This window comes from Myodes glareolus, chromosome 6, assembly GCF_982192425.1.
Source record: "Myodes glareolus chromosome 6, mMyoGla1.1, whole genome shotgun sequence".
Taxonomy (NCBI): Eukaryota; Metazoa; Chordata; class Mammalia; order Rodentia; family Cricetidae; genus Myodes; species Myodes glareolus.
In genome coordinates this window covers 52,447,840-52,475,654 of record NC_142031.1, presented here as the reverse complement: position 1 = coordinate 52,475,654, position 27,815 = coordinate 52,447,840, and the positions used below count along the sequence as shown (strand labels likewise).

The following is a 27,815-nucleotide window of genomic DNA, read 5'->3' as shown; positions in this document are numbered from 1 at the left end:
CACTCTGAGATTGGCGTTTTTTGTTTGAAAACTACAGTAGAGTGACTGAGGGAGAGAGAGAGACAGTAAACCCAAGAGTTGGAAGATAGATTAGCAGGGGTTTGCTTGGGACTCCCTGAAGCTAGAGATAGGAAAGAATAGAGTGGTGCTCTTGCTGGGGAGGGCAAGGGATAAGTTAGTCCCCAGAACATTCAGTGTAGTGCAGATGTCAGGCTGGGGGGGTGGTGTGTCAGTCAGATGAGGTGATGGTTGAAGGGCACATGGAGGAGACATCTGATGCTCTAGATCTAGAGCAGGATGGCATGGAGCTGCTGTGCACTCACACAGCCTGTCCTGGAGAGGCTCATGGTGACCCTGGGCTAGGCTGTTCTGGGCGTGTGCGAGCACCAGTGTGAGGACAACCAAATAACCTTTGAAGCAGCATCTCCCCAGCCTCACTGCACATATCCCATCGCAGCTTTTGTGTGAGATGTCTACTTCCTGAGGTTTGTATTTGAAGCTGGCGTGTGCTTCCCTGTGTCACGGTGTCTGGCTGTGTTCTCAGAAAACCCTTTCTCTCAGTCAGTAAAGGGTCATTCCATCTGCAGTCTGCACATTTGGGCCCAAGTCAGGTCGCTGCCACCTTCTGATAGTGCAGCTGGCAGGTCACACAACAGATACCTGAGCCCACCGGAGGGTAGCTGGGCTGTTGCCTAGCAACAGTTTCATTCTGCCTCTTTAAGGACCACAGTGATGTCTGACTTGATTATTGGAAGTATGCCCCCATCCCCCACTCCCCATTTTTTACCTTCTTAGTAACTGTTGTTTACCTGACACCAACAGAGAAGCAGAGGAACCCTGCAAACACCGTGGCAGACTGGGGACAGACCTCTTTAGTAGTGACATTTGGTGTTCCACAGTCATCTGGTTTTCTGCCCTGTGATCACTTTCAAAGGACTAGGAGAGTTGGGATGAATTGTCCTGGAACTGCGAGAGTCCTCCCAGCATGCACTTCAGACTCAGTGTTGCTGTCACATGCATGCTTCTCTCCCCTCACCTGGGATTTCTTCTTCTCCTTTCATGCTCTCCTTTCTAGTTCCATGTCCAGCTGGGGGACAGAGAAGGAGAGTCAGGGAGAGGACCCAGTAAAAACAGTATGTATGAAAATGCATAGTGAAACCCATTACTTTGTTAATTTACAAAACTATTAGTAAAGAAAAAGATCCTGGGGGTAGTTAGTATTGAGTAGCTTCCCAATTTTGAGGTCCAAAAGCAATCTGTATCTTAGAGGACTTCTCAGCTAGTTAGCAGTGCTTGAGAACAAATATCCAATATCCCTAGCGTGTTAGTGACACCTCAAGGTCACAGGCAGCCTCTGCCACCTGTTATTGTGTCCTTGGGCTCAGCTGCTCCTTGTAGCATACACCACCTACCAGTCTCTAATCCACATCTTACAGGCGAGCCGAGTGGGAAGAGGGTCCATTTGACAGCCCAAGAAGGTGGACACAGGTCTCACATGCTGGTGAACCTCTTCTGAGAGTGGGGAGAAGAGAGGAGACTGAACCGAGTCCTGAGACTGCAGAGAAGAGGGAGGAGGGAGGAGCTGGTGCCAAAAGAGGTTTGGGGAGAAGTCTTCAGGCCTGGGCATGGGAGCTTTTTTCTTTTCTTTCTTCTAGGAAAACAGGGAGCAACTAGTCTCAGCTTCTGCCAGCAAGTGTAGGGACTGTGGGGAGGCTGCACCATGCCTTCACTTATTCAGGGTATATCATGGAGACAGGCTTCCTTCTCAGCAAGCCTCCGGGTGTCGTATATTCATTACCTTCCTGCAGCCTGGAGCTGGAACTAGGACGCAGTCCAGTGCTCTCATCTTCCAAAGCCTCCAGTGCAGATTCCCTGCCCCACTGCAGTCCTGCTCCGGAGGAAGAGAGGGGTGGACCCTGGCAACTGGGCTTGTTATGGATCAGGGTGGTCTCTGCCTGCTCCTTGCTAGTGGGCTGTCCTCAGATTGCACTGTGGTCTGGACCTGTACATGAAACTGAGCACTGCTTTAGCCACTCTTCTGTTGTAAAGAGACACCATGACCAAGGCTACTCTCGTGACAGAAAGCATTCGACTGGGGGATTGCTTACAGTTTCAGAGCTGTAGTCCATGATCATCATGGTGGGGAGCATGGCAGTGTGCAGGCTGCTGCTGGAGTGGTAGCTGAGACTGCTACATCCTCATCTATAAGCAGAGAGAGCATGGGGTTTTGGAACCTCAAAGGCCACCCCGGATTACACACTTCCTCCAACAAGGCCACACCTCCTAGCCCTTTGAATCCTTGACTAAGCATTTAAAAATATGAGCCAATGGGGGTGGTGGTGGTGGTGGTCATTCTTGTTCAAGCCACCATAGGCACCTAGCCACAAGTAGCCACTAGGATGACTTTATGACATGTGTACTCAGTGTCTGCCAGTCACTAGTTTAGGTGCTGTGCTTCTGAATGAAAATGCCCCACCCTCTAGAGACCTGCCTTTGTGTATGCTTAGGAAAATGCCCAGGTGCTTTTGAGATGAAAGCAGATCTCCCCTGAAAACATGCTAGAACAGCATTGAACTTTAGTGTGTTCACTCCCTGGTGTTCTGTGCCTGGGAGGAAGTTGCATCTGGGGTGTGTGTGTGTGTGTGTGTGTGTGTGTGTGTGTGTAAGCATTGCAGCTCAGATGGAAAGGTATCCTGGCAGTCAGGAGCCAAGGAATACCACAAAGTCATCGTTAGTTTGGCAGTTACAGCCCTGCTCTAGGGAAGGGCTTCCCCAATTCAAGTGTAACAGCTCTGCTTTGGTGGGTAGGGTTTCCCCAGTGAAGTTGTTATAGCTCTGCTTAGGTCCCCTAGAGTGTAACAACTCTGCTCTGATTGGAGAAAGTTTCCCCAGCAAGTGTTACAGATCTGCTGGGTTCTGCTCCAGTGAAAATGTCACATTGCACAACATACCTCACTCAAGAGATTTATTGGGAAGGAAGAATCCAGGAGGGTGGATACCTCCAGTGAGAAACAGCAGCAAACTGAACAGGGAACAGACTTTGTATAGGATTTCTAAGGGGGTGGGTGGAGGTGGGGCGTTCTAGGATTGCTTGGGATTGGTGGATTTTGATGGTCTGATTCTGGGGTAAGCTCAGGGATTGGTGGCATTTTCTGTTTAGGGATTGGTGGTATTTTGAGCTCAGGGACCTCAGGGTTTGGTAGGATTCTGCAGCTTGACTCTGTGGCAAGCTCAGGGATTGGTGCAATTTCAATTGGCCTGGAGTCAAGTCAGGGTGAGGGTGTTTTTCCTTGTCTCTTTTCACCCTGCAGTATGTGTCCTGCATCTTTTGGGTTGTGCCCTATAGCTTTCTGAAGTGTAGACCCTGATAGCTGGAGATACATGTAGCTCATCACACAGTCCACACAATGTGTGAAGGAAGGGCAGGCATTTTTAAAATGCCTTTTAAAAAAAGCACATCTTTGACTTTTTTATGAAGTTGACATTCTTAAAACAGAATGTGGTGGCCGTGGGTTTGAGCATTAGGAATCAGGTGGCTGTTGTCTTGTGGCATAGGCTGGGGCTCCAGATTTTGACCCTATTTGTGTCTGGAGCCTCCCTCTTACCTCCTACCCCAGTATCCACAGCTTCTTCTAGGCTGAGGTCTCTGATACATATGGCTACAGAGTCCCTAGGAATCTGGCTGGACTGCCTAGTTTGTTCCTAGATGGCCATGCTCTGTGGTAGTGTGAGGCAGCCTCATACTAATGTAATGCAGCAGTGCTCCTTGGATGGATATTTATTCCTAGTATTGTTCTCTTATGTGACTGGAGTGTGGTTTAGTGATAGAGAGCTGGCCTTGTAGGCATGTGGCCCAGAATTTTATATTCAACCTCCCCTCAATACATACATGTACATGCATGCATACACATACATACAGATACAGACACATACACACTGTGATACACACAAAGACAGACAAACATGCATACACATACACACAGATACAGACACAGATACACATCTATACACACACTGTTCTCAGAAACAGCAGCTTCATGGTTGATGGAATGAAGAAACAGTGTGAGAGCCAGATGTCAGTCCTTCAGAGGGTTGGCTGGCTGGCTGTTCTTACTGACTTGCTGCACCTCAGGAGGTGGGAGGGAATAAGCGTCCGCCTAGGTAGCCCTCATCTAGTTACCCTCCCCCCATATGAGAAAAGCAGGGAGCACAGGTCAGGGGCAGCTGGGCTCCCGAGATTGCTCAGTGGCATGGCTTGTGTGTTTTGCGTGTTTCTGAGTGAGGACTATAGACATGGTGGGAGACTAATGGGCGTGGAATGCCTGTAAAGTGCAGTAAACAGCTGCCATGTGAAAAGCACTGGAAGGGCCGGCCAAGCTATAGGTGTGCTGGCTACTTCGCGTGTTTCTTTGTACAGGTGCTGTTGAGAATAATCAGGGCTCATCCTGGAGGCAATTATTTCTCCATACCTCTGCATGTGGCCTGGGGTGAGAGGGGCACTGGGCTCATCAGTGGGCAGCCACATGATCTTTTTGTCAGTGGGGAGGTTGGGGCACCTGCAACCCCCTTGTTCCTATGCTGGGAAGCGTTAATGGACACCAGCTGGGTCTTCCTGGCTTCTCTATGAATAGCAGAGGTGCCCGGTGGAGTGCAGCCTTGGAGCACACCCTTCAGCAGCTGTTCCCTGGGCAGTATGGCCTTTGGCTCTGTCTCATCAGAGTATACACCAGCCAGGAGCCGGTTCTGCAGCCTGTGCCACTCTGTGGGGTGGGTGGTAGTCGCCTTAGCAGCTCCAGGGTTAAAGCAGAGGGAACCGATGTGGAGTTCCAGGACTGGTAGATGCACACAGTGTATGTGCGGGGGGGGGGGGGGGGGGGGGGGGGGGGGGGGGGGGGGGGGGGGGGGGGGGGGGGGGGGGGGGGGGGGGGGGGGGGGGGGGGGGGGGGGGGGGGGGGGGGGGGGGGGGGGGGGGGGGGGGGGGGGGGGGGGGGGGGGGGGGGGGGGGGGGGGGGGGGGGGGGGGGGGGGGGGGGGGGGGGGGGGGGGGGGGGGGGGGGGGGGGGGGGGGGGGGGGGGGGGGGGGGGGGGGGGGGGGGGGGGGAGACAGGGAGAAAAGAAGACAGGGAATTTTCACAGACTTAGCTCTTACTGCCACCTGTCCCTGTCTGTGCTGAACAGGACACTGCGCTCCAACTGCACTTTGTCATCTCCACTTGTGTTCTTAATAAGGGGTCTTTCCTGTCTCCCGGGGGTCTCTGGCCTAACTCCTTTTTCTTTTAAAATGATGTGTTGTAATTTTTTCTTTTTGATTTATTTATAGAGATTTGAAATAAACACAGTATATTTTAAAAATATGGAAAATTTAAATGATTTATTTTGGAATCAAATTTCAGCATAGAGTGAGTTTGGGATGTTGAGAAGGGCAAGGATGAATTTCATTCACTTTGTATGACAGTTTAGTGAATGAGCGGTGTTTCGAAATTGACTGCAGGAGGGGCACTTGCAGGGCTTTGCTGTGGTCAAGACTGTTCTACACCTGTGGATCCTGAGGGTTTCCTGTGTGGCTGTCTTTGAGGAAATGTACCCTGCTTCCTTCTCATGCTTTTGCTCCTTTGTAAGGCTGTAGTCCTTCCGTAAATGCATATGTGTGCACAAGCCAGTCCACTTCAGGACTGCCTGTGGAACTCCCTCCTCAAGGACGTGTGCTCTGGCTGCGGATGTCTAGGACAGCTAACTCTCTCTCTCTCTCTCTCTCTCTCTCTCTCTCTCTCTCTCTCTCTCTCTCTCTCTCTCTCTGTGTGTGTGTGTGTGTGTGTGTGTGTGTCTGTCCGTCCAAACCAGGGGCACCTTGTGTGAAAAGAGAAATGCAGTTTTCTTACTTTTCCAGTTACCAAGTTGACTTCTCGCATGAGTGTTAGCCAAGTCATGATTTCACATGGGCCAGAATAGATCTAACTAAGTTGTGATCATGGGGGGAAAGACAGGTCGTTGTCCCCAGTGAGCACTGTCACACCTTGGTGCCAGTTTGCTTATGAGACTGTCTTCCAAGCTCACTCACCTGTTTAAGGTATTCATTTAGTAACATCTTGGGGGTTCATGGCTAAGTGAGCTATCAGTGGCTGGGTGTGTTTGGAGGTCTGTCTTTGAACTGTCTTGTCTTTGGTCCTTGCTTTTCTCTCTGTGCCTCTCCCCAGCTCTGAGGTGAGAAGCTGAACCGCTGAACCACTGTGTTCTTTCTACCCTGTGTTCAGCTTTGTCTCTGGCACACAGAGAAAGGCCTGTGACCTCGGCTTGAAACCAAGGCAAGTCAACTCTTCTTCCTCTAGGTTGTTTTAGTCAGACAGAGGCGAAAAGAGAAGAAAAGAGAAGAAAAGCTAATCCAGGTACCAATGGGGCTCAGGCAGCCTTTTTTCCTTGCTTGGTTCCAGGAGTCAGTCCATCATTGCTCAGCCCCCAACAGGAGACTGACAAGGAGCACTCTTCAGTGGGGCCTTGCGAGCTATTCTTAGAAATAACCATGGGAGATGACCAGGATCTAGGAGTTGCCCTGAAGTGCAGCAGACCATTTGTCTGCAGAACCCAACCCTGGTTTATAGCTGGATGGGAGGAGCCATTCATGTATGTGCAGAACCCAGGCCCTGGGTGGACAGGTGAATGGAATGGGAGGAGCCATCTGCCATCTAGCGTCCTCAGTGGTGGGTCTCTTGTCCCTCTTACTGTGTCCCAGTGGGTGTTGCCACATTGCAGCTATATTTGAGGAAGCCTTTTATCAAATTGAAGAAGGGCATCCCACAAATCAGAAGGCTTGGTTGTTACTGCTAGAATGAGAACAAGGCTTGAATAGGTCAGAGAGGAGCTAGACCAACTAGTCAGGAGCTCCCTCCCTCTGGCGACATGCTTAGGGAGTGAGCCAGTAGCCATCATCCTCCTCAGCAGTGAGGGAGACTGGTCACTTTAGGTGCTGAAGCATCTGTCCAGGTGAAGCTCTGAGATGCGGGAACGCCACAACCTCCTGGTGCCATGTGTGTGCAGGCAAAGCTGTTCCCTTTCTCCCATGCCTGGGGCCAGAAGAATCCTTTGTGAACCACCAGCTAATAGAGTTCTTCCAAACTGAACAACCTTTCCTGAGACAGCAGGCGGGGAGAGTGTCACGGTGGAGGATAACCTAGTCCTAGTCCTTCTCAGGGAGCCAGTGTCCATGTTTAACTTCTTTGCAGTGTCCTTGACCTATTTGAGGATGTGGGTAACAGTATGAAATGCATGGACAGAAAGGGTAACACGAACAGACTGCCGTGCGAGGTGCTAAACAGGCCTACTGGGGCTTTGCTGTATAAGACTGGCCATAGGGAAGGATGTCTCCTTTCCCCACCAACTTGAAAAACCACAGGGCAGTCAGCTGCACCACCTCCCCTCTATATTTTATTTTAAAATGTTACATTTATTCATTTTGTGCATGTGTATGTATGAGTGAATGTGTGTGTATGTGTGTGCACGTGTGTGTGCAATTGCTATGGTATGTGTGTGTGTGTGTGTGTGTAGGTCAGAAGACAACCCGTGCACTATGTTTACGCCATGTGTGTTCTAGGGACTGAACTCTGGTCATCAGATTTGGTGGCAAGTACCTTTAACCAACTCTATTTTTTTGTTTTTTGAGACAAAAAACAATGAGTTTATTTATGTAGTCCTGGCTGTCCTAGAACTCATTCTGTAGACCAGGCTGGCCTCAAACTCAGGGATTCGTCTGCCTCTGCCTTCCGAGTGCTGGGATTAAAGGTGTGTACCATCACAGCCTGGCTATTTTTCTATTTAAAAGAGATTACTAAATAAAAATAAATAGGCAAATAAATAAATAAATAAATAAATAAATAAATAAATAATTAAAATGATCGCCCATGGCCTACATGGGAAGTTAAGGTTTATGCTGCGTTTCTCTCTCTTTACCAAAGGATGCTTGTGCAAGCTGAGTTATGAGCTGCAGGCTGCAGCAGGACATAGCTAGCATGAGACTCCCTTTCCAGGTGGAGGTAGGTGTTGATGTGAGCTGTGACCTTGGGCCTCAAATGTGTCCTCATCAGTGCCTAGTGTGACACAGTCATACTCCTCATCTCCATGCAAGGCTGTCCTACTGGGTCCCTTGCATGCTGCTCCCTGCTGGATGTCAGTTGTGTTAGTTACTAGACGTTCCTGTGGCCTGTTCCTTTTGGTATCTGCGTGTCTCAAGCAAGAACGGGGCAAGGATGCTCATTTTTTTTTTCACTTAATCTTTTCCATAGTCCTCAGAGATTGAGACCTGTCTATATTTTGTAGGCAAGGCACAAGGCCTACAAACTTGCCAGAATAGCTATCCTGTGGTCACACAGCCAATGAGTGGAAGCCAGAACTCTAATGTGCTCCCTGAGATGCCCAGTGGACCCTTTTGACCGCCCTTGCACCCTCTTTGTACCCGGTGGAACAACTTCCCTCTATTTACTGAGAAAGCTAAGCTGTTTTCACGTGTAAATTGTGTCAAGTGGGTATTTTTGTAAGAGGGTGTTTTGGTATTTCAGCCTGAGGAAAAATAGTAGAAACCTAAACATGACAGTCTGCAAATCGTTAGATTTTCAGAGAATGAAGGTGTGATTTTTTTTTTTTTTTGCAAGGGTGTTAATTAATTTCTGACATGGCCAAGTGCCAGAACAGAGCTCTGATGTCAGTTTGAAACCTCAGCTCTGAGGTCTGATGCTTCAGTTCATGCTGCGGACCGCTGTTCTCTATAACAAGAACGCTCTCCAAAGAGCAAATAAGTAGTTGGACATTTTGTGGATGCCACTGTCCTGTTTGAGGCATTGAGGTTTGCTCTCAAGAGCAGGCAGATGTATGTATCAACCATGTATCAGTCTTTGCTGCTTCAGGTTCCAGATTGCTTCATTTTGCTGGGGCTGAGGCTATGGCTCCTGTCCTGGGCATGGCATTTCCATCCAGCCAGGCCAGCTGTCAGAGTGCCAGTCCCAGTGAAGCAGTCACTCTTTGCCAGCTCTATGCTCTGAAGACATTTGCATTTTGCATACACTCAGTTTCTAGAAAAACAAACCTTTCCAATAGCCAGCCAGGGTTCCTCGAATCAGGCTCACCTGAGGGAGAGGGCCACCAGCCACCCTCCCTCCAGCTCCCTTTAAAGAAGTGACTATGGGAGAAGGCTCTGGGAGAGCAGGCTAACCTGTGCATGGGAAGTTAGGGAGAAAGAGAAGAAGATACTATCTCTCTTAGACTAAACTATCTTAGACTATCTCTCTTGGCCAAACAGACTAAGGCCAGCAAGACTCAGTGTTATTTTTCTGTCTCTTTCTTCCCATCCCCGGAAAGCTTTTTACCCTGATTCTGAGTCTGTGACTCAGGTCTTCATGTTGCAACATAACTATTTTAATGAGGTGTTTCCATTGCCTCTAAGAGAACACTCTTGGCTGCCAGCCTGTGCTGTTCCTTGGTTGAATTTGTCTGTTTCTTGACCTGTTTCTTTTCTGATGTTCTGCAGGTCTGGGGAACCCGGGACTGTAGATTAGAGAGGATAGAGCCCTGGGCACTGCAGCTCCTTTAGAGGACATTCTTGGAGTCTATATGGATGGAGACATGTTCCTGTGGCTCATGCCTGAAAGCAGAAGCCTGGAGGAGGCAGGTCAGCCATTGCTTGAGTACTCCAGATCCTGGGGCAGGGTCAGGGGGCAGGGAGAATTGTCACTAGACTTGGACCTGGAGCCAGGCTTCAGAGATGTTCTGAGGCTAATTTCAACTGCAGGTGCATTCCTGAGACTATCCAGAATGACCAGGGACAGCAATTTCAGGAAAGGCTGGGAGGGTGGTAGTGTGGGCCAGAGCAGTTATACTTAGTTTCTCTTGCTCCACTCAGCTGATCTGCCGACCAGTGAGGTCTAGCTCAGAACCAGGGAAGTGACGAGAGCAAGGACTCTTGGTGGTGCCCACCTCGCTTTTCTGTCTTCACTGTAGTTAGTCCTTGGGGTTCACACACAAGATGCCTGCCCTCACAGAGATTGCATGATTGAGCCAAGATTCTACAAGACACAAGTGGGATCAGATGGAGCACACTGAGTGACCCCACACACTCAGGAGATATGTAGGCCGTCTCTCACCAACTAAGGCTCCTCAGCTATTGAAGAAGAGGCAACAAACCATGAGCAGGTGGTCCCTTCTCCCATAAGCATTAGTGACTCACACAGAGCCACTGCTGTAGGTAAATGTGTGTTCATGTCAGTTGTTTTATTTATTTTTAGATTGTGTATGTGTGTGTGGCTGTGTGGCGTCTGTGCATGGATGCCAGGGCCTTGAGTTTCCACTGGAGCCAGAGTCAGAGGCTGTTGTGAGCCTGCTGCCCTCTGCAGGTACCACATATGCACACTCTTAACTGCTGAGCCATCTCTCCAGCCTTGGTTCTCAAAATGTTTATGTCGTCTGTCTGGGATAGCAATCAGGGCGTTCTGCGGAGCCGAATCTCCTGCATCTCTACTTCCCTTCTTTCCCAACTCTTCCCATAGAAACCGTCCACGTTTCCAGGTCTCGGTGCAGTGCATCAAGGAGGCATGTACGGCTTTAATGGACAGACAGGGGTTGGGGACTCCTGTCCCATGTGTTTGGTTTGTTTCCTTTTGTTTTTGTTTTTGGTCTTCTAAGTAAGCAGGCCTTTAATAGCTTGCTGTTACTGAGATCTTTAAGAGTATTGTACTTCATTTTCACAGATGCTCCTCTTTAGTATTTTAAATCAATATTTAACCAATGCAACACACAGCTGGTATGAATGGAACTTGCTAGTTGAGTGGAATCAGCGGATGCACTGAGAACTTGGGCTCAGATATTGATGGGATTCATCTTTCCAGAGGAGTCAGACAGCTCTGTTGGGATGTTGATACTGTTTCTATAGAGGAAAATTTTAGTGTATAATCATAGTGTCTATGTCATAATTTTATTGTCATCTTGTTCCCCCAGGCGGCTCTTCATGGTATTGCTAAAAGTATAAAATATAACTCTAGAGGAATTTCAGACAGTTGATGTGCCAGTGCCGACGTCAGCATCTGAAGTCTAATAATATGGTTGCTCTTGCTATTTCTTTCCCCATACTCATGCTGTTATTGTTAACCTTAGCTATGCTTACATTTTTGTTCTTTAAGACAATTGGGTTTTATTTTTACCTACTATTTTTTTTTAAGATTTATTTGTGTGTGTGTGTGTGTGTGTGTGTGTGTGTGTGTGTGTGTGTGTACAGAATAGGGCCTAGAAGAGGGTTTATGATCCCCTGAGGTTGCAGGCAGTTGTGGGTGGCCCCTTGTGGGTGCTGGGAACCAAACTTAGGTTCTGCAATAACAGTAAGTACTCTTATTTTTGAGCCGTCTCTCAGCCCTGGACAACTGGAGCTCAGAGGAAGCTGTCCACCTAGGGCATACCATACTGTCACCTGTGACAGGTCATCCATGGCCTCCAAGTGTTTACAGAGCACCTAGCACCATTCCAGAGATACACAGGCACTAGAGAGGGCATTAGTCACAGCCATAGACAGGTGGCAAACCCCCAATAGAACACTGTTTTGCTTGTGCTGATAGACCCAAAATTGTGGATTGCTGGAAGAAAAGAGATGGTGGCCTGGGCTTCTCCCACTCTGTAAAAGCTGCCTTCAGAGCAGCAGGAAGATGGCCTTCCACCCACGTGGACTGCTTCTTAGGTTCCTTGTGGAGCAGCATCTCCTGTGGAGGAGAGGGAGGGTCGTGCATTGTGGACTTCTCATGACAGAATCTCAGCACACTCACTGTGGATGGAAATGGAGTCTGTCAGAGTCAGTACTGTATTTCCAATAAATCACCCAGGAAGAATCTTGAAAATCCCATGGCATCATTGCAGTGTTATCATTTGCAACAACAGGAAGTAAATAATTCACTGTTGGTCCATTTTCACCCTAAATGGCCATTTTAAAAATGGAGCACATTTGTCTTGAAAGTGTGCCTGTCGTTCCTAGTGCTGTCTACCCAACTGAATGTCTTCCTTCCTCTAGTGTGGTCCTTTCATTGCCCACCCTAATGTTCTGGGACAGGCCATTAGCATCTGTGGATAGCAGGGTATCAGCTAGCATCTGACTGGGGCTCCAAACTCATGTGCTGTTCTTGTGTGCAACTGTCTGGGCTGCAGTTGTGTTGCTGCCATTGGATGTATAAGAAGTGCAGCATCACTGCAGTGGCATGGCTTCTTTCTGCTTTCCACGGTCAGTTCTCCTTGCTGGGTCTTTGTAGAGGAAGTGTGTGCTTTGAAGACACATGATTTCCCCAGTCACTTCAGCTTTCCTGGGGGTTTTCAGACATTGTAATGCTGATGTAGACTCTGTTTTGCATGCTTGAGATGTTTGTGAAAAATAAAATGTGATTGCTTGCCAAGTTCTAGATTGAGGTTTTTGGTGCTTTATTTATGACTTTTTATATATTTATGTTTGAGAAAAGTTGTGTTCAATTCTTGTATAGCCTTAAATTTCCTCGTTGAATCTCAATTAATGAAAAGGGCATTTCTGAGCTGGAAAGATGGCTCAGAGGTTAAGAGCACTGTCTGCTCTTCCAGAGGTCCTGAGTTCAATTTCCAGCACCCGTATGGTAGCTCACAGTCACCTGTAATGAGATCTGGGGCCCTCTTCTGGCCTGTAGGTACATATGCAGGCAGAACACTATACATACTAAGTAAATAAATCTTTAAAAAAAGGGGGGGGAGTTCAATGGCACTCCGATACTCCCTGTGACATATTTGTTTACAGTTTTATCAAACTTTCTTTGTCCTTAAGTTTTAGGGTAATTTCTCAAAAAGAATGTTTCACTGACTTAAAACAATTTTTTAAATTTATATGTGTGTTGGTTGGGTTGAACCCAACTGCCAGTGCTTCATTTTTATAATTGGGAGGAATCCTGAAGCTGTATGCTCTCAATCCAGAAGCTCAACATTGTCAGCTTTGCCCTGAATGTGGATCCGTGCTTGATTAACCATTTATCTGTTTGTGTGTTTGTTTTTAAGTACATGGAATATTTTGGGCTCATTCACAGTAAATAGAACCCAAAGGTATAATAGCTCAGATATATTTGAATTCAGAAGTTTGTCTCCTTTTAAAAATATTAATTCACGTGTGCGTGTATGTGTGTGTATGTGTATGAGTATACATGTGTGCATGTGTGTGAGCAGGTGCACGGGTGTGCATGTGTGTAGGTCTGCACTTTGTGGGAGCATTCTTATACTTTGGATAATCTGAGAAAGCCTACGGTTCTCTTCTGGGTGGGGAGGGTTGAAGCAGGCTTTGTATATGTAGCCCTGCCTTTGTCTCTCATGTGCTGGGATTACAGGCACACTTAAAGCCCATGTTTCTTGGGCATCTTACTGCTCTGCTGACTGGACAGCCCTCTCTGCAACCTGGAGCATGCTCTTCTGGACTCCCGGTTTCTCTGGAGAAGCAGTCATAGGCTACTTAGGTCTGGCTGTCTTCAAATTTGTCTTCTCTTTGAGGGTGTTCATTTGTCTATAGCCTGTTCAGGAATGGACTTGCTTATCATTACACTGTTCAGCAATTGTCCTGCTTCCTGACCTGGAGGATTTGTGTATCTCTTTCTTTCCTAGCATTTTCTATAAAGATTCTGTAATGTTCAGGCCTTTGAACCACGTGTCTCTCCTGTACCCCAAGTAATTGTGTGGTGGCTGCCATAGCCTCTTCCCCCATTACCCCAGTGTCACCCTACTCAGTTTTCTGTGCTGTACCCAGTGTTTTCTTGACATCTTTATTCTAATCAGTTTTAATCACCAGGAATTAACTTGCCAAGTGAGATTTTTTAATAACTGTAATTTTTATTTTTAGATACTTCATTTAATTCTAAAACACAAAAACAAACAAACAAATAAACCCCAGGAAAACCTCTGTTAAACTTGATAGTATTGTTTTCTTGCTCACGTTTCTGTTCCAGCACTCACTCACACATGCTTAAAACTGTGCTGTCTGAAGTCACGGGAGCTGCAGTTCTATTCAGTCATTTCTTTGGCCAACTCTCACGCAAGGTCACAGCTTTGTTTGTGAGTTTTATCACGTTTCATATAAGCTCCCATCAGGTTGTTCTACCTCTACAGGAATTGAGAGTGACTTGTGGGTGTATTCCTCCCAGCCACAGCACGTGTTGGGGTCTGGAAAATGCCTGGGGCTGCCTACAGCCTAGGGCATGTCTCTTTCTCTCCCAGTGTTCTCCTTCCCTCCCTCTTGCCCTCTTTTACGTGAAGCAGAGTTATTGCTTCTGCATAAGCCGCAAGGGGCAACAGCAGCTCTGGATCTGTTGTGCATCCGTCTCCAAAGATTCAGGAGAGCTGCCAGGGCCTGGGGCTGCCGCTCACTGAAGACACTTCAGAAGACACTGGCTTCCGTTCTCAGCAGAAGGAATGTCAGGGAGAGAGAAGGGATGGGAGGGAGAGAAGGAGGAAGGGAGGGAGTGGAAAGAGGGGGCTTGAGAGGTTGAGAGAGAATGGAAGGAGCCTGGTTGTGTGTGCCTCTGTACTATGGCTGGAAGCAGTCATCCCATCCAGAACTGCATTCCTCAGGTTGGGATCCAAGCAGCACAAACTTTAAAGGATAGCGTATTTCCAAGGGAGAGAGAGAGATTAGGTTCCTACCAATCTAAGATGCTGCAGTTCCAGCACATTCCTTTATTTTAATTAAAAGTAGTTAAAATATCAATAGATCTCATCAAGCACAAGGAGGATACATAAGCGGTTGTTAGAAGCAGTGTCAGTGACAAGAGCACAGGCGAGAGCACATTCTAGGGAGGACCGCAGAAGAGGAGGGAGGACTGGAGAGCAGAAGAGGAGGGAGGACTGAAGAAGAGAAGAGGGAGGATTGGAGAGCAGAAGAGGCAGGAGCTCAGGCCTAGGTTTCCTCATCTGTAGTTCAGATTTTTCACTACTTTTGCCCCCTCTGCTCCATCATTATTATTTTATTGAAATGCTGAAAATGTCTGCTTGTTGGGAGCATGTACTGCTTGCTCTTTCAGAGGACCTGATGTTGAGTAGTTCTTAACCATCTATAACTTGAGGACGCCTGACCCATCTGGTCCCTGACACCCACAGTCAAGTGCAGCACTTTCCCCAATATACACAATTTGAAAAAAACAAAATTTAAAATCCAGATTTTGGGAAATTTCTGCTCTGATCTCATTGAATATATTTTATGTGCCTTTAATTTTTAATTTCACCTACTTTTTAGGATTGGGTTCTGAGGTCTGGTATCTTGACTTGTGTCCCATTGTTTTTAGATGCTCTGGGTCATGCCCTCCCCCATATGACTATTATTCATTACTATAACATCCAATAGTTTTGTAAAATTCAGATTTAACTTGGCACTCGTGCTTGTTTTCTGCTGCCTGAATTTAGTATTTCCTCATCCTTGTTTCCACCCCATAATCTCTTGTGCTTGCTTGTTCTCGGGATGCTGCTTTTTATTGTGCTTCTTCTTCCATTGCGTTCTTCATTTCGGCATCAGCTGCTGGGACAAGATGCTTCAGCTCCCCACAGGAAATCCCTGTACCACAGTGAAGAGGACACCCTGCTGCAATGACTGTAGCCCCCACACACAAGCTGCTTACGGAAGGAAAGAGGGTGCAGTCCTTCATGACGGGAGGCATGGTGGCAGGAGCGTGAGGGCCTGGTCCTCTTGCGTGTACTGTCCGAGAGTAGAGTGATGAAAGCTAGTGCTCAGGTCCTGTGGTGTATAGGTGAGAATGACCCCATAGGCTTGTGTGTTTGGATACTTGGTCCCCAGTCGGTGGAACGGTTTGAAAGGATTAGGAGATGTGGTCTCATTAGAGAAGGTGTCTCACTGAGGGCAGGCTTTGAGATTTCAAAGTATGTTGCTCCCAGTGTGTCTCTTTCCCAGCCTCTTATTTGTAGACTTAAGATGTGAGTTCTCAGGTATCCCTGCCCTCCTTTGTCCGACCACCATGGACTCTCACCCTCCAAAATTGGAAACCTTCAACAAGTTCTTTCTTCTGCCCTTTGTCGTGGTCATGTTGTTCTGTCACAGTAGTAGAAAAGGAACTAAGCAGGTCACTTTCTCCTTCTTATTTAGGATCCAAGCCTGTGGGATGCCATGGCCTATCTGAACTAACCCAGTCCAGAAACTCCTTTACAGACATGCCCCAAGGCATATTTTTTAGGTACTTGTAGATTCCACTGTCAGCTTGTCAGTATTTACCACCTATCCTGTTTGCTTCTGTCACTGTGATAAATGCATTACCAAAAGCAACCTGGGGAGGAATGGGCTTATTTCATCTCACAGGTTACTGCCTGTCACTGAGGGAAGCCCGGGCAGGGCTGAAGCAGAGAACATGCTGTTTACTCTCCTTTCTCCCATGGTTTGCTCAGCTTGTTTTTTGTACTTTCCAGAACCACTTGCCCAGTGGTGACACCACCAATGGTGGGCTGGCCCTCCCACATCAGTCTGACTAAGACAGTGCCCCTCAGGCTTGCCCACAGGCCCCCTAATTTAGGATTGCTGGTGCTCAGCCATGGCCCTCAGACATGGGAATGACAGAATTCCTCTCCACTGCTGATCACTCATGAAGGAGGAACCACCATTTTCCTGTAACCCTCAGTGGCGTTTCAGTGCTGTGGCCAAGTCATGTGGGTATTTTGCCAGGCCCTTCGCTAGGACTGTCTGATTACCTTTGCCTTCTCAGGCCAGGAAGTGGCAACTGGGGTGGGGGCTGCTTGTTCCTCCCCTCTCTGGCACCCTTTTCCTGAACTCTGAGTTCCTGTGATTCAGAATTTTGTACTACGTCAGAAAATAAACCCAGAAAATAAATCCAAATTTTAGGCAATATGTATATATTTATATTGTGCTGGTTGGGCATTTGGGTTTTGCACACATGCCATGATATGCTGCTACTGTATATGTGGCACAGAATGTATGTGGAGGGCAGAGGACAACTTGCAGGGGTCAGTTCTTTTCTACCGTGTGGGTTCCAGGGATTGAACTCAGGTTGCCAAGTTTGATAGCAACCACTTTTACCCTCTGAGCCATCTTGATAACCCTCACTCCCACAAAAAACCCTCAAACTTGTAAAGGACCCATATAAGTTACAGATTCCTCAGAGTAGAAAGTAGTGTCTACAGGGGATAAACGTGTTCTCGATGGTTCCGACAGCAGCCGAGAGTAGTCTTTTCTAGCTCAGACTTGGTCTTTGCATAGAGGTCTCAGTTCCGACTGACTCTGTGTGCCTGCAGCTAATTTCCTGCTCTGTGTGTAGTCCTGGAGTCTTAGGAGGGACCAGACAAAGCTGTAGTTAATGCTGGGCTCTCCTGATTAGTTTTAGTGTTTGCTCTTGATTGTGTCCTTTGTGTTTTTTTTTTTTTAAATTACTTATTTATTATGTATACAGTGTCCTGTCTGCGTGCATGCCTGAAGGCCAGAAGAGGGTGCCAGATCTCTTTACAAGTGGTTGTGAGTCCCCATGTGGTTGCTGGGAATTGAAATCAGGACCTCTGGAAGAGCAGTCAGTGCTCTTAGCCACCGAGCCATCTCTCCAGCCCTGTCCTTTGTGTCTTACTTAACCTGTTGTCCGGTGACTTCATAGGTGGCAGAGCTTTGTCATTGGTGCCAGCATCAGGAATCCTAGCTTCTTGCCCGTTGATCACTGAAAGGAACTGTTAAACATAGTGTAAGATGAAATTAGTTTCAGTCCTTTGCCTTTGTCACTGGCCTCCGCTGAAGCTGCCAAACTGCTTAGTGGCCATTTTCACTTGGGCACCTCTTGACATCTTTGGTACAACCGAGTTTAACCATCCTCTGAATTATTTATGTCCATGAGCACCACCTTCTGCTTTAGATACCCAGCTTGATCACTGGGGTCTAGAAACCATGTTGGCTATTTCAGAAAGAAGGGCTTCATCCAGGAACTTGAGAATCCTACATCTTGGTGGATACTGGAATGACATAGATCTTAGTCACCATGGGGAGTAACCCCACCTCTGTGTCTTTATATATCCCCTCAGGGTCACCATGGAGCATTGACATTGCATACCACGCCTTGGGCACAGCTGGCAGCATCAGGGCAGGGCTTCCTGGGACCTGTTGTACAGTCACAAATGCTTCTCATGGGACCAAGTCTGTACTTTCCATGTCTTGGTGAAATAGCCTGAATGGAAACCCTGCCTATCAGTGAGTCAAGGGCATTGTTCCTGACTATCTCTTTGTCTGGAGAATGTCGACAGCTAGGCTGCTTCTCTGGTTCGTGTCTTCTGGGATTTCCCTTCAGTTCTCTCCAGCAATTCCCCACGCCCCTTGTAATGGCTGCTAGAGCCATGTTTGAGGAAGATCTCTGAAAGCCGAGACAGGGGTCTCAGGCTCTGGGACTCAGCAGTAAGCGGAGACTGTGTAGCAGAGTCCAGGTTGTGCGCCCTCCCTTAGTCTCATCACCTCCCTGAGGCGATAGTGTTTACCAAGCATGAGAATTCCTCTGGGGAGTAGGCGGCTGCATCTGCCTGTTCTATGGCCAACAGGGTCACCCACACTCAGCAAGTAACACATCCTCTTTGTGCCATGGAGTTCCCTCTCCCAGTAGGGCCAGGGTGAGATCCGCCCTTAGCCTTCCATGTACTATGGTTGCAGATGTGCAAAGCCATGTCTGATTTGGACTGGGCCTTGACAGGAGAAGGTGTGTGCAAAGGGCGCTCATGGCTTTTCGCTTCCAGACCCTAGCATCTAGCTGTGCTTATCTCACGGGGTTGTCCAGGTTTGCCCCTGACTCTGGATGGCAGTATGGTGCTGCATACTAGGATTCAAGCCTAACCCTCAGCTTTGAAGGCCACTGGATGGAGCCCTAGTGTCAACAAGTCACATGGTGCCTCCCAGACCCCAAAAGGCCACAAGTAGTTAGCTTCTTAGTGGTAAAAATGTTTTGCACTGCTGCAGGCCGCTGACCCTGGAAGCTGCACTGTAACAGTGCTGGGGGATTCCATGGGCCTACTCACCACCTCATGTGCCTAAGACACCCCACCCCTTCCCAGGGGCTGCTGTTTATTAGGCAGTGTGAAATTCCTCAGCACCTTGCTGGGCTGTGCAGCCTGGCTTGGGTGGAAAGCAGATAGAGAAGTTTCAACACCAAAGTCCAAGAGGCAAGTAGCTGACCTCGTGCAGGAGACTTTTCATGCTGCACCAGGTTACCGAGTAGGAGAGACCTTGAACTGGTGCTGACCTTGTGGAGTAGTGTCCTCTAGGCCCAGAAGGGCAGAGTGTTGTATCTGCTGGCCTGACTTGTCACCTGGGTACCCTCTCCCTTTAAGAGACAAGCCCTGTGTCATGTGTGTCCCCCATCCCCCTCTCTCAACTGAGGCAAGTGGATCTCCTCCTCTCCAGCCTGCTCTTTCTCTATTGGCTGCCCTTCTTCTAGAGAGGCAGCTTTTGCCCCTGCCCCGCTTCTCCTCTTTCCCCCTTCTTTCTTCTCTTTCCCTTTCTTCTTCTCCACCCCCTGCCCCCCAACTAAATAGACTCTATACCCAAGCTATCTCCATATGATGTGTCTGTCTGGTCATCTGCCCTGGCCCCTCCTGGGACCAGCCTCGGGTCACCCATGTTATGAATGATAACACAGAGAACTTGCATCAGGATAGTCCAGAGCGTATCTACAGTTGCTGGGGGGGTCAGTGACCACTTTCCAAAGTCCACAGGGTGCAGAGGTATTGGGAGCCCCCTGACAGCTGTCAGAGGGAATGGGAACTCTGGCACAGGTACAAGGCCTTTTGGAGCTGGTGTGGGCAAGAAGCTGGCCATACTGTCCCTGGGTAAAGAAGCTTGGGGAATGACTGAGCAGACCAGAGAAGAGGGTACAGAGAGGCCCAGGACAGAGACCCTCTTAAAGGCCCATGTTTGTGAGAGCCTTTCTCCCTGCAGTCCCCCTCAGGTGTCTCCTGAGAACAGGATGCCCTCTCTAGGAGAAGTGCTTAAAAGATGGGGCCGTCTGCACAGAGCAGGCGGTGCTGGTGAGGTTAGTACCTGAAGCTGGAAGCTGGTAATAGGATGGGGCCGTCTGCACAGAGCAGGCAGTGCTGGTGAGGTTAGTATCTAGAGCTGGAAGCTGGTAATAGGATGGGGCCGTCTGCATAGAGCAGGCGGTGCTGGTGAGGTTAGTATCTAGAGCTGGAAGCTGGTAATAGCATGGGGCCGTCTGCACAGAGCAGGCGGTGCTGGTGAGGTTAGTATCTAGAGCTGGAAGCTGGTAATAGGATGTGGATACAGCAGCTGGAAAAGACCAAAGACGTGGTACTTAAGTCTTTGAAGGCCACATGGTTCCACATTCTTCCACTTGTCTTTTTTGCCAATCTTAGCTCATGAATTGCACAACAGGCAACAGGCCAGACTTGGCCAGTCTCAACCCCTTTAGTCCCGGACCAGATTCTGTGGAGAACTCAAGCATTGATAAAGATATAACAGGACAGTGAGTGTGTACCTGGTCCTGCTAGGTAATAACAGAACAGGTGGCTCTGAGGACCCTTTCAGACTGGTCTGGTGAAAATTAAGGGCTACATCAATCTCAATATTTGATCTTGACTGCGCTGTTTTGCAATGGCAATGGCACTCTAGACAGCCCTCGCCCCTCTGCTGGAGAGTCTGGCTATATGCAGCTTTCTCTACTGGCTTTATGCTTAGGTCAACAGGTTCTGCTAGAGGGCTGGTAAAAAAAGGCAGCAGCCAGCGTCAGAACTTAGGAGACCTTGCTCTGTGCTGTCCATGATGTAGTGTTGCTTTGACTGACAGTTTTCTAAACTTCTTGGGGCTTTCCTGTCCCTCCTAGCATGACTAGCTCTTCTGCACACCCTGAGTGGGATGTTGCTAGGGAGAGAGGATTAGCCCTGACAGTGTCAGGGCCATCTTTTCTGATGCACACTCAGGAATTAGGGAAATAATTGCAGGTTGCATGGATAACCCTAAGCCTTCTGTGAACTGGATTTAAGACACACTCCCATAGAAGCACAGACTTGTGTTTCAAGTCTGTAGGAATTGGCAGCATTCATGGTCCTAGAGGCAGTGCTTGCAGGTCTAGTTGCTTCCTTTCTTTGCGAGGACTAGGGTCCTCCTGAGATGGAGGACTTGGTTTTTGGCCTGTCTCAGGTGAAGAACAAAGCCAAAGGACATGACTGTACCCTGGTCACTCAGTTCAGTGCTCCGTTGGAACTTGCAGTGAGTCAGTCACAAGGTGCTGAAGCATAAGAGCTTCTGGGCAGAACTCTTGTATTGCTGACAGCACCCCCTTCTCAGTCTTTCCACTCTGAGCGGGAACCTATGCACTTGCCTCCTGCACAGAAGAGTTGCCTGTGCCCAGTTAAATCTGCCTGGAGAGGGTCAACAGGAGCCCAGCAAAGGGATAGCCCTGAAGCCCTGCTGGGATGCCTACAACCCTGACCCCTCGCTAAAGTCAGTCAGTGTATCCCACGTACTTTCTGTACATTCTGCACATGACCATTTCCCTGAAGCACTGTGGAGGTCACTAGAGGTATTTTTAGTCTCAGGTGCCAAGGCACTCATTGTACACCCGGAGCTAGGCCTGTGTCGGGTGATTGCCTCGGCTGGGTTCCTTCTCACTCACCTGCCTGGCCTGCGCCAGATGCTGAGATGGCTGTAGTCTCTAAAAATAGCCCCGAGATCCTGAGTATGCTCATTATGCAGCAGCCACGGAAGCCTCCTCCTCCTCCAGCTGGGGATCACACCACGTCCCCCAGCCAGGGCATTGTTAGCCCTTTAGCAAGCTGGCTGCAGCTGCTATTCAGCCCACAAAGGCTCTAATCTCCTTTGAATTCCTCTAAGCCTTTTGACTCTAATCCCTTACAGCAAGCAGCACACTCCACGGGTACAGTTGGCGCCTCAAGTATGCCTCTTCCATTCATTTTGCCCTGATTATCTTTTTATCTCATTAAGTGCTTTTAGCTCTTGTGTTTCATATAAAAAATAGAAGCATCAAATCGGCCTTAAAGATATAACTTAGTATTTTCTCTTTCAAAGCAGTGATTCTTCTGAGGCAAGAGGCTCTACTTTATTCCAGATGCTGGTACTGTTGTGAGCCCTGTGAACCTGTAAGAGTCAGTTACCTTCATCCAGCCTCAGTTTCCTTTTTACTAAAATGGAGAGGCCAGGCCATTGATGACAGTTAGATTTCTTTCTAGATTAGCTGTCTTGTAGCTCTCTGGCTCTGTGCTAGCATGAACAGGGTTGGTGTGTGCAGCAGTGCCATGATTTGCTTGTATACAGAGGCTGTGCCTGGTGCCCTGTCTTAGCTGTATACAGAGGCTGTGCCTGGTGCCCTGTCTTAGCTGTATACAAAGGCTGTGCCTGGTGCCCTGTCTTAGCTGTATACAGAGGCTGTGCCTGGTGCCCTGTCTTAGCTGTATACAGAGACTGTGCCTGGTGCCCTGGCTTAGCTGTGTACAGAGGCTGTGCCCGGTACCCTGTCTTAGATGTGTACAGAGGCTGTGCCTGGTGCCCTGGTTTGGTTGTGTGCAGATCTTGTTTCTTGTGCTGTGGCCTGCTCCTATACAGAGTCTGTACCTGGTGTGTTGTCTTGGTTGCATACAGACCTTGTCTCTTGTACCATGCCACAGGCTTTGTTTAATGCAGGGTTTGTGCCTGGTGCCCTCTATAGGCTCCTAGTCATGGTAATGCTAATTTGCCCAGGTGGTTACATCATAGAACCTTATTTCAGGCAAGTGTTACTATAGAGATGAAAGCCGAATGCCTTCCTGGTTGAAAGCCAAATGCCTCCCTGGTTATTAGAGCCCGTTGCTTCTAAAGGTGAGCGTTCCTCCTTGAAAGTCCCTCTGCTTCTTTGATATCCCCTGGATGTGCACTGACTGCTCTGCTGAGATGCAGGCAGCTATGGAAATCCTCAGAGTCTCAGAATCAATTTGTGTGTCTCCTTGGCATACCTCCTGTGTTTCTTGCTTAGCTCTGTTTACCTTAGATTTTATCTGTTCCTGAGGATGGAGAGTTTTTGGTAGTACCTACTGTACTCCTTGGACTGACACCACAGTTCTTATTAGCTGGTTTTGTCTCTAGGGCCACGGTGTGGGCAGTTGCTGCCTAAGTGAGACACTTGCAGCTTTCTGGTCTCCCTGGTGCATTCTTGCGTTAACACCATTTTCTGGGTAATTTTGGATATTCTTGAATCCATTAAAATTTCAGTGTAAGCTCTGGAACAGAAATCAAAATAAATTTACATATACTTTACAATCCATTCTGCTTTTTACTTACCAATTTTTAGAAAAATATATTGATTTGTAATATTTTTTCTTTTATTTTTGAGATTGTAATTACATCATTTCTCCCTTCAAACCCTTCCATACACCCCTCACTGCTCTTTCAAATTTATGTCCTCTTTTTTATTATTATTGCTTGTGTATATGTGTATACATATATCCTAAGTACTCCCCGCTCAGTCTGTACAGCATCACTGCAGTGGATATTTTCAGGGCCACAGTCAGGCGATAGAACGGTATGTGTGTTGATTGGCAGCCTTTTACAAAGTGTCTGGTAAGGTTTGCTTGTGTCCGCTGTACAAGCCAATTGGTCAGACCTTAGGATGGCGGCACTTGTGCTGCCCTCTGCCCAGCCATCTCCCAGCAGTCTCAGCTAACTGGTTTGTTGTTTCTCTTCAGCTGGAGTGGGGTTGCTGAACCTTTCCACTTGACTCCCCACCCCTCCCTTTATTTTCTTCTTCTTTGAGTCAGGGTTTCTTTGTGTAACAGCCCCGGATGTCCTGGAACTTCATTTTGTAGACCAGGCTGGGCTCCAACTCACAGAATCTGCCTGTCTCTGCCTCCCTAGTGCTGGAGTTAAAGGCATATGCTACCATGCCTAGTGGCACCCCTTCTTTTCCCCTGAGAAATATTTTTACTACTTGACATATATGAAATAGTTAGGCTTATCAAACATAATCAGTTCCTAAAGAAATTTAAAACAATTCTTTGGCGAGCATATATCTTAGTATTTATTACAGATGAAGGGAATAGAATAGGAGATGGATGTGCTTATGTTCTCAGTTGACACTGCAGGACGCGGGGCATCTTCAGTCTTCTTTGGAGATGATGAGTAATTTGGTTCCATGATTATCATGATCAATACTGAGAAAACAGTGTTGAAAAAGTACACAGCACAAAATTGTAGATGTGGGTTCAAGGTTTTTAAAAATAGTTGAAAATCCTATCCTAACCCCAAGCCAACATTTTGAGTGATTTTCTCTTAAAAAACAAACAAATGTGTGTGTGTGTGTGTGTGTGTGTCTGTCTGTCTGTCTGTCTGTCTAGTCTCTGTGTATATATATGTATACTGTGTGTATACCTTTCAGACCAGAAGAGGGTATCAGATCTCCAGGAGCTGGAGTGGTTGTGAGTTGCTTGATGTGGGTGCTGGAAACCAAACCAGGTCCTCTGCAAGAGCAGCAAGTGCTCTTGTCTGCTGAACTGCTTCTCCAGACCCTCTTTGAAGGATTTTGGTTGAGACGCAGTGAGCAACTCAGGCAACAAGAATTCAAAGTCAAGCAAGGCAGAATCCATGCTGAGGAATGGCAGTAAAAAATATTAGAAGTGTTTCCTTTGAAAGTTTGAGGAAAATAGATGGAAATGGAAAATGCATTCAGTGAGATAACCTGGGCTTAGGAAGGAACTATCACATGTTATGTCTCATGCATGTCTGTAAGTTTTTGAAATTTAAAGTCAGGTTTCACTTATTGTGTGTTTGAGAGTGTGAGTATGGTGCATGTGTGCTACAGCATGCTACTGGAAGTCAGAAGAAACTTCCTTGGAGTTTGTTCTTTCACTGTGGATTTTGGGGATCAAACTTGAAACTGTAGGCTTACATAGCAAGTGACTTTACCTACTGTGATATCTCTCTGGCCCTTTCTTTGCTTTATTTCCTCTGCTGTCTTGGAGCTAGCTCTGTAGACCCGGCTGACCTCCAACTCAGAGATCAGTCTGCTTCTGCCTCCTGAGTGCTGAGATTAAAGGTGTGTGCATCACACTCAGCTATCATAATTGCCATGCATGTATATTTCTGTGAGAGTGTGCAGAGAGGCCAGGGCACTAGGAAAGTGCTCACAAGAAATGGAAAATGAAGCTGAAGGGGAGGCGAGGGTGGGCAGTAGGGCTTGTACTATGAAGTGAGTTGGGATGGAGGAGGTGTGGGTGGCTGCAGGGTAGGATATACACAATGGAATGCCACTTAGCCTGGGAAAGAGGCAGATTCTAACTGGTGAGACCTGGGGTGAGTGTGGCAAGCGTTGTGCTGAGTGTTAAGAAGCCAAGCACAAAACAGCTCTGTATTACCCTACTTCATCCAGTCATAGAGGAAGAGGGAATGGTGGTTAACCAGGGCTCTGGTGGGGCTAACGGAGAATGTTGATCTAAAGACACAAATTTCACTGAGACATGTGGGGTAAGTTCATGGTTCCAGAAGTCTATTGTTTACCTGAAAATTAGTAAGGGAGTAGAGTTTAGATGTTATAAGATAGTGATTATATTAATTTAGTTCTATTTTGTCATCTCAGTACTTACACAATTCAGAACATAATATTGTCTATCATGGTGATCATGCTTTTCCCCTTTTAGCTTGTTAATGTGATGAGTTAGGTTGCTTAGTGTGGAATTAACCTTTTTTCCTTGTTTGTATTTTTAACGATTTCATCCATCCGCTGATTTAAGTGTGTTGGTGCCACACTTATGCCACAGAGTGCATCTAGATGTCAGAGGCTAGCTTGCAGGAGCTGATTGTTTCCTTCCACTTTGTGGGTTCTGAGGATTGAGCTCAGGTTTCCAGACTTAGAGGCAAAAGCCTTTCCCTTTAAGCTGTCTTGCTGACCCAACCTCATTTCCTTGAGACATTGCTATTTTTTGTATACACCATCAAGCTTTATTTATTATCATTTTTGCATCTGTATTACTGAGAGTGATGCCCCATGATATCTTGCAATTCCTTCTAGATTCTTGTTATCAAGCAGGTAGCTCTCCTGTCTCCCACCCTCCTTCCCACCTTCCTTCCCTTCTCTTTCCTTCCTCTCCCTCTTCTTTCTCCCTATTTTGACGCAGAATCTCTCTATGTAGCACAGCAGATTGTGAACTTTGTAGTCTTCCTCCTCCTATTTTATAAGTGCTGGGGTCATAAGCAGGAACTATGGCACCTGCTATCTTGCCTGTTGTTTCGATACTTAGATTTGTGATATAACCAGCTGAACTTAGTGGTTCATTTACTTAATTATTGTGTGTGTGTGTGTGTGTGTATGTGTGTGTGTGCGTGTGCGCGCGCGCGCGCACGCACATACAAAGATCTATTGAAGGCCTGGAGAGAAGTCTCAGTGGGGAAAGGCATTGGCCATCAAGCCTGAGTCCTGAATTCAATCCCTGGGATTCACAGAGTGGAAGGGGCAACTCAATTCCTGCAAAATGTCTTCTCACCTGCGTACTGACTGCTCTCCTCCCCATGCTAGCTGGGCAGGAGGGCACAGATTCATCTGGTAGCACTTCTCAGTGCCTGTATTTTGGATCCAGACACTGACCCTTTCAGACAAACTGAGACAGAGCATTTGAGTAATGAGGAAATCTCAGTATTTGACATCTGTTTATGACCTCATGAAGCTGTGAGTAGAGTCCCCAGCATGGCTTGGCAGTTATGGCAGTGTCTCCATCTTGTTCCCTTTCTTAAAAACCACTGTCAAAGAACATGGTGAAACTTTATTGGAGGAGGTTAAACCTTCTAAAGAGAATAATGGTTTATAGACCAGGGATGGTGGGCTTCCTGTTGCTGATGTTGACTCTGCCTTGTTCTGCTGGCTGCTCAGGTTGGACTGACTCTGCTGCCTGCACGTTAGTATTTTAGGGAGCAATGTGCCCTGCTTGCAGATATGTGTAAGTGTTGAGTGTATATGGAGCTGAGCCCTGCTGACATTTTTCCATTTGCTTAGCTTCAGACAGTCGAGTCCAAGCATGTGCAGCTGTGTGGAGGATGCCCAAGGAATTAGAATCCGGTAGCCACGAGTCCCCTGATGACCCTGCAAGCACTGCGCAGACCCTGGAGCTGCTCTGTCACCTTGACAACGGGGCCCATGGCAACGTGGCCTGGTAGGATGCTACATATTTCATACACGGGAAGAAGCCTGGAGGCTGCTCGGGTGCTGTGTGTTCACAGCCCCCTTCACTTCGTTCAATTTCTCCCCATTTGCTCCTCACTTCCGATACTCTTTCTCTTAGATGTTTGTCCTCAGCTGTCACTTCTAGTCCAGGTGTTTCCTAGGTTACCCATGGTTGCAGAACCCCTCCACCCAGCTGTGGGAAAGAACACATGTCCCACCATTTCCCTTTTCCAAATCACCTGACTGAATAATAAATGAAACGTTTATCGATCACCTACCACCTCAGCTTGAAAGCGTGCAGGTTACTCTTCTGTGGGCTCCTGAGGAGGGAAGGCTGTGCCAGGTGACATCCCCAGGTCCCTCCATGTCCCTGTCCTTTCCTTTGGTTTCTTGTCAATACTGTGGCGTGTACGGGGATGAAGAACTGTGACTATCACTCATGGGGCTCCTGGGCAGTCCCTGTCTATGTGGTTAGAAGTTGACTTTATCTACCCAGGGCCTTCACACAGTGGCCAGTGGCTGATATGATAGAATTGAGACACCATGGCTTCAGACTTCATGGCATGATGCTGCTGTGGCTGTTTCCAGTTTGAATTGTTGCTTTACTTGATATCGTACACTCTGGTGTCAATGCCCATCGCATGTGTGCCTGTGTGTGCATGTGCAT

General features: G+C 47.7%; 1 protein-coding gene across 2 annotated transcripts in view; it reads left to right on the top strand.

Annotated features, from left to right (window-relative positions):
• The window catches only part of Eipr1 (EARP complex and GARP complex interacting protein 1), a 104,332-nt gene that overhangs the window by 41,062 nt on the left and 35,455 nt on the right, over positions 1-27,815 (top strand). For both annotated transcript variants that reach the window (XM_048439829.3, XM_048439828.3), the window contains one exon: positions 26,981-27,137. In XM_048439829.3, the coding sequence (XP_048295786.1) occupies positions 26,981-27,137 (157 nt within the window). The remainder of the gene's footprint in view (positions 1-26,980; positions 27,138-27,815) is intronic.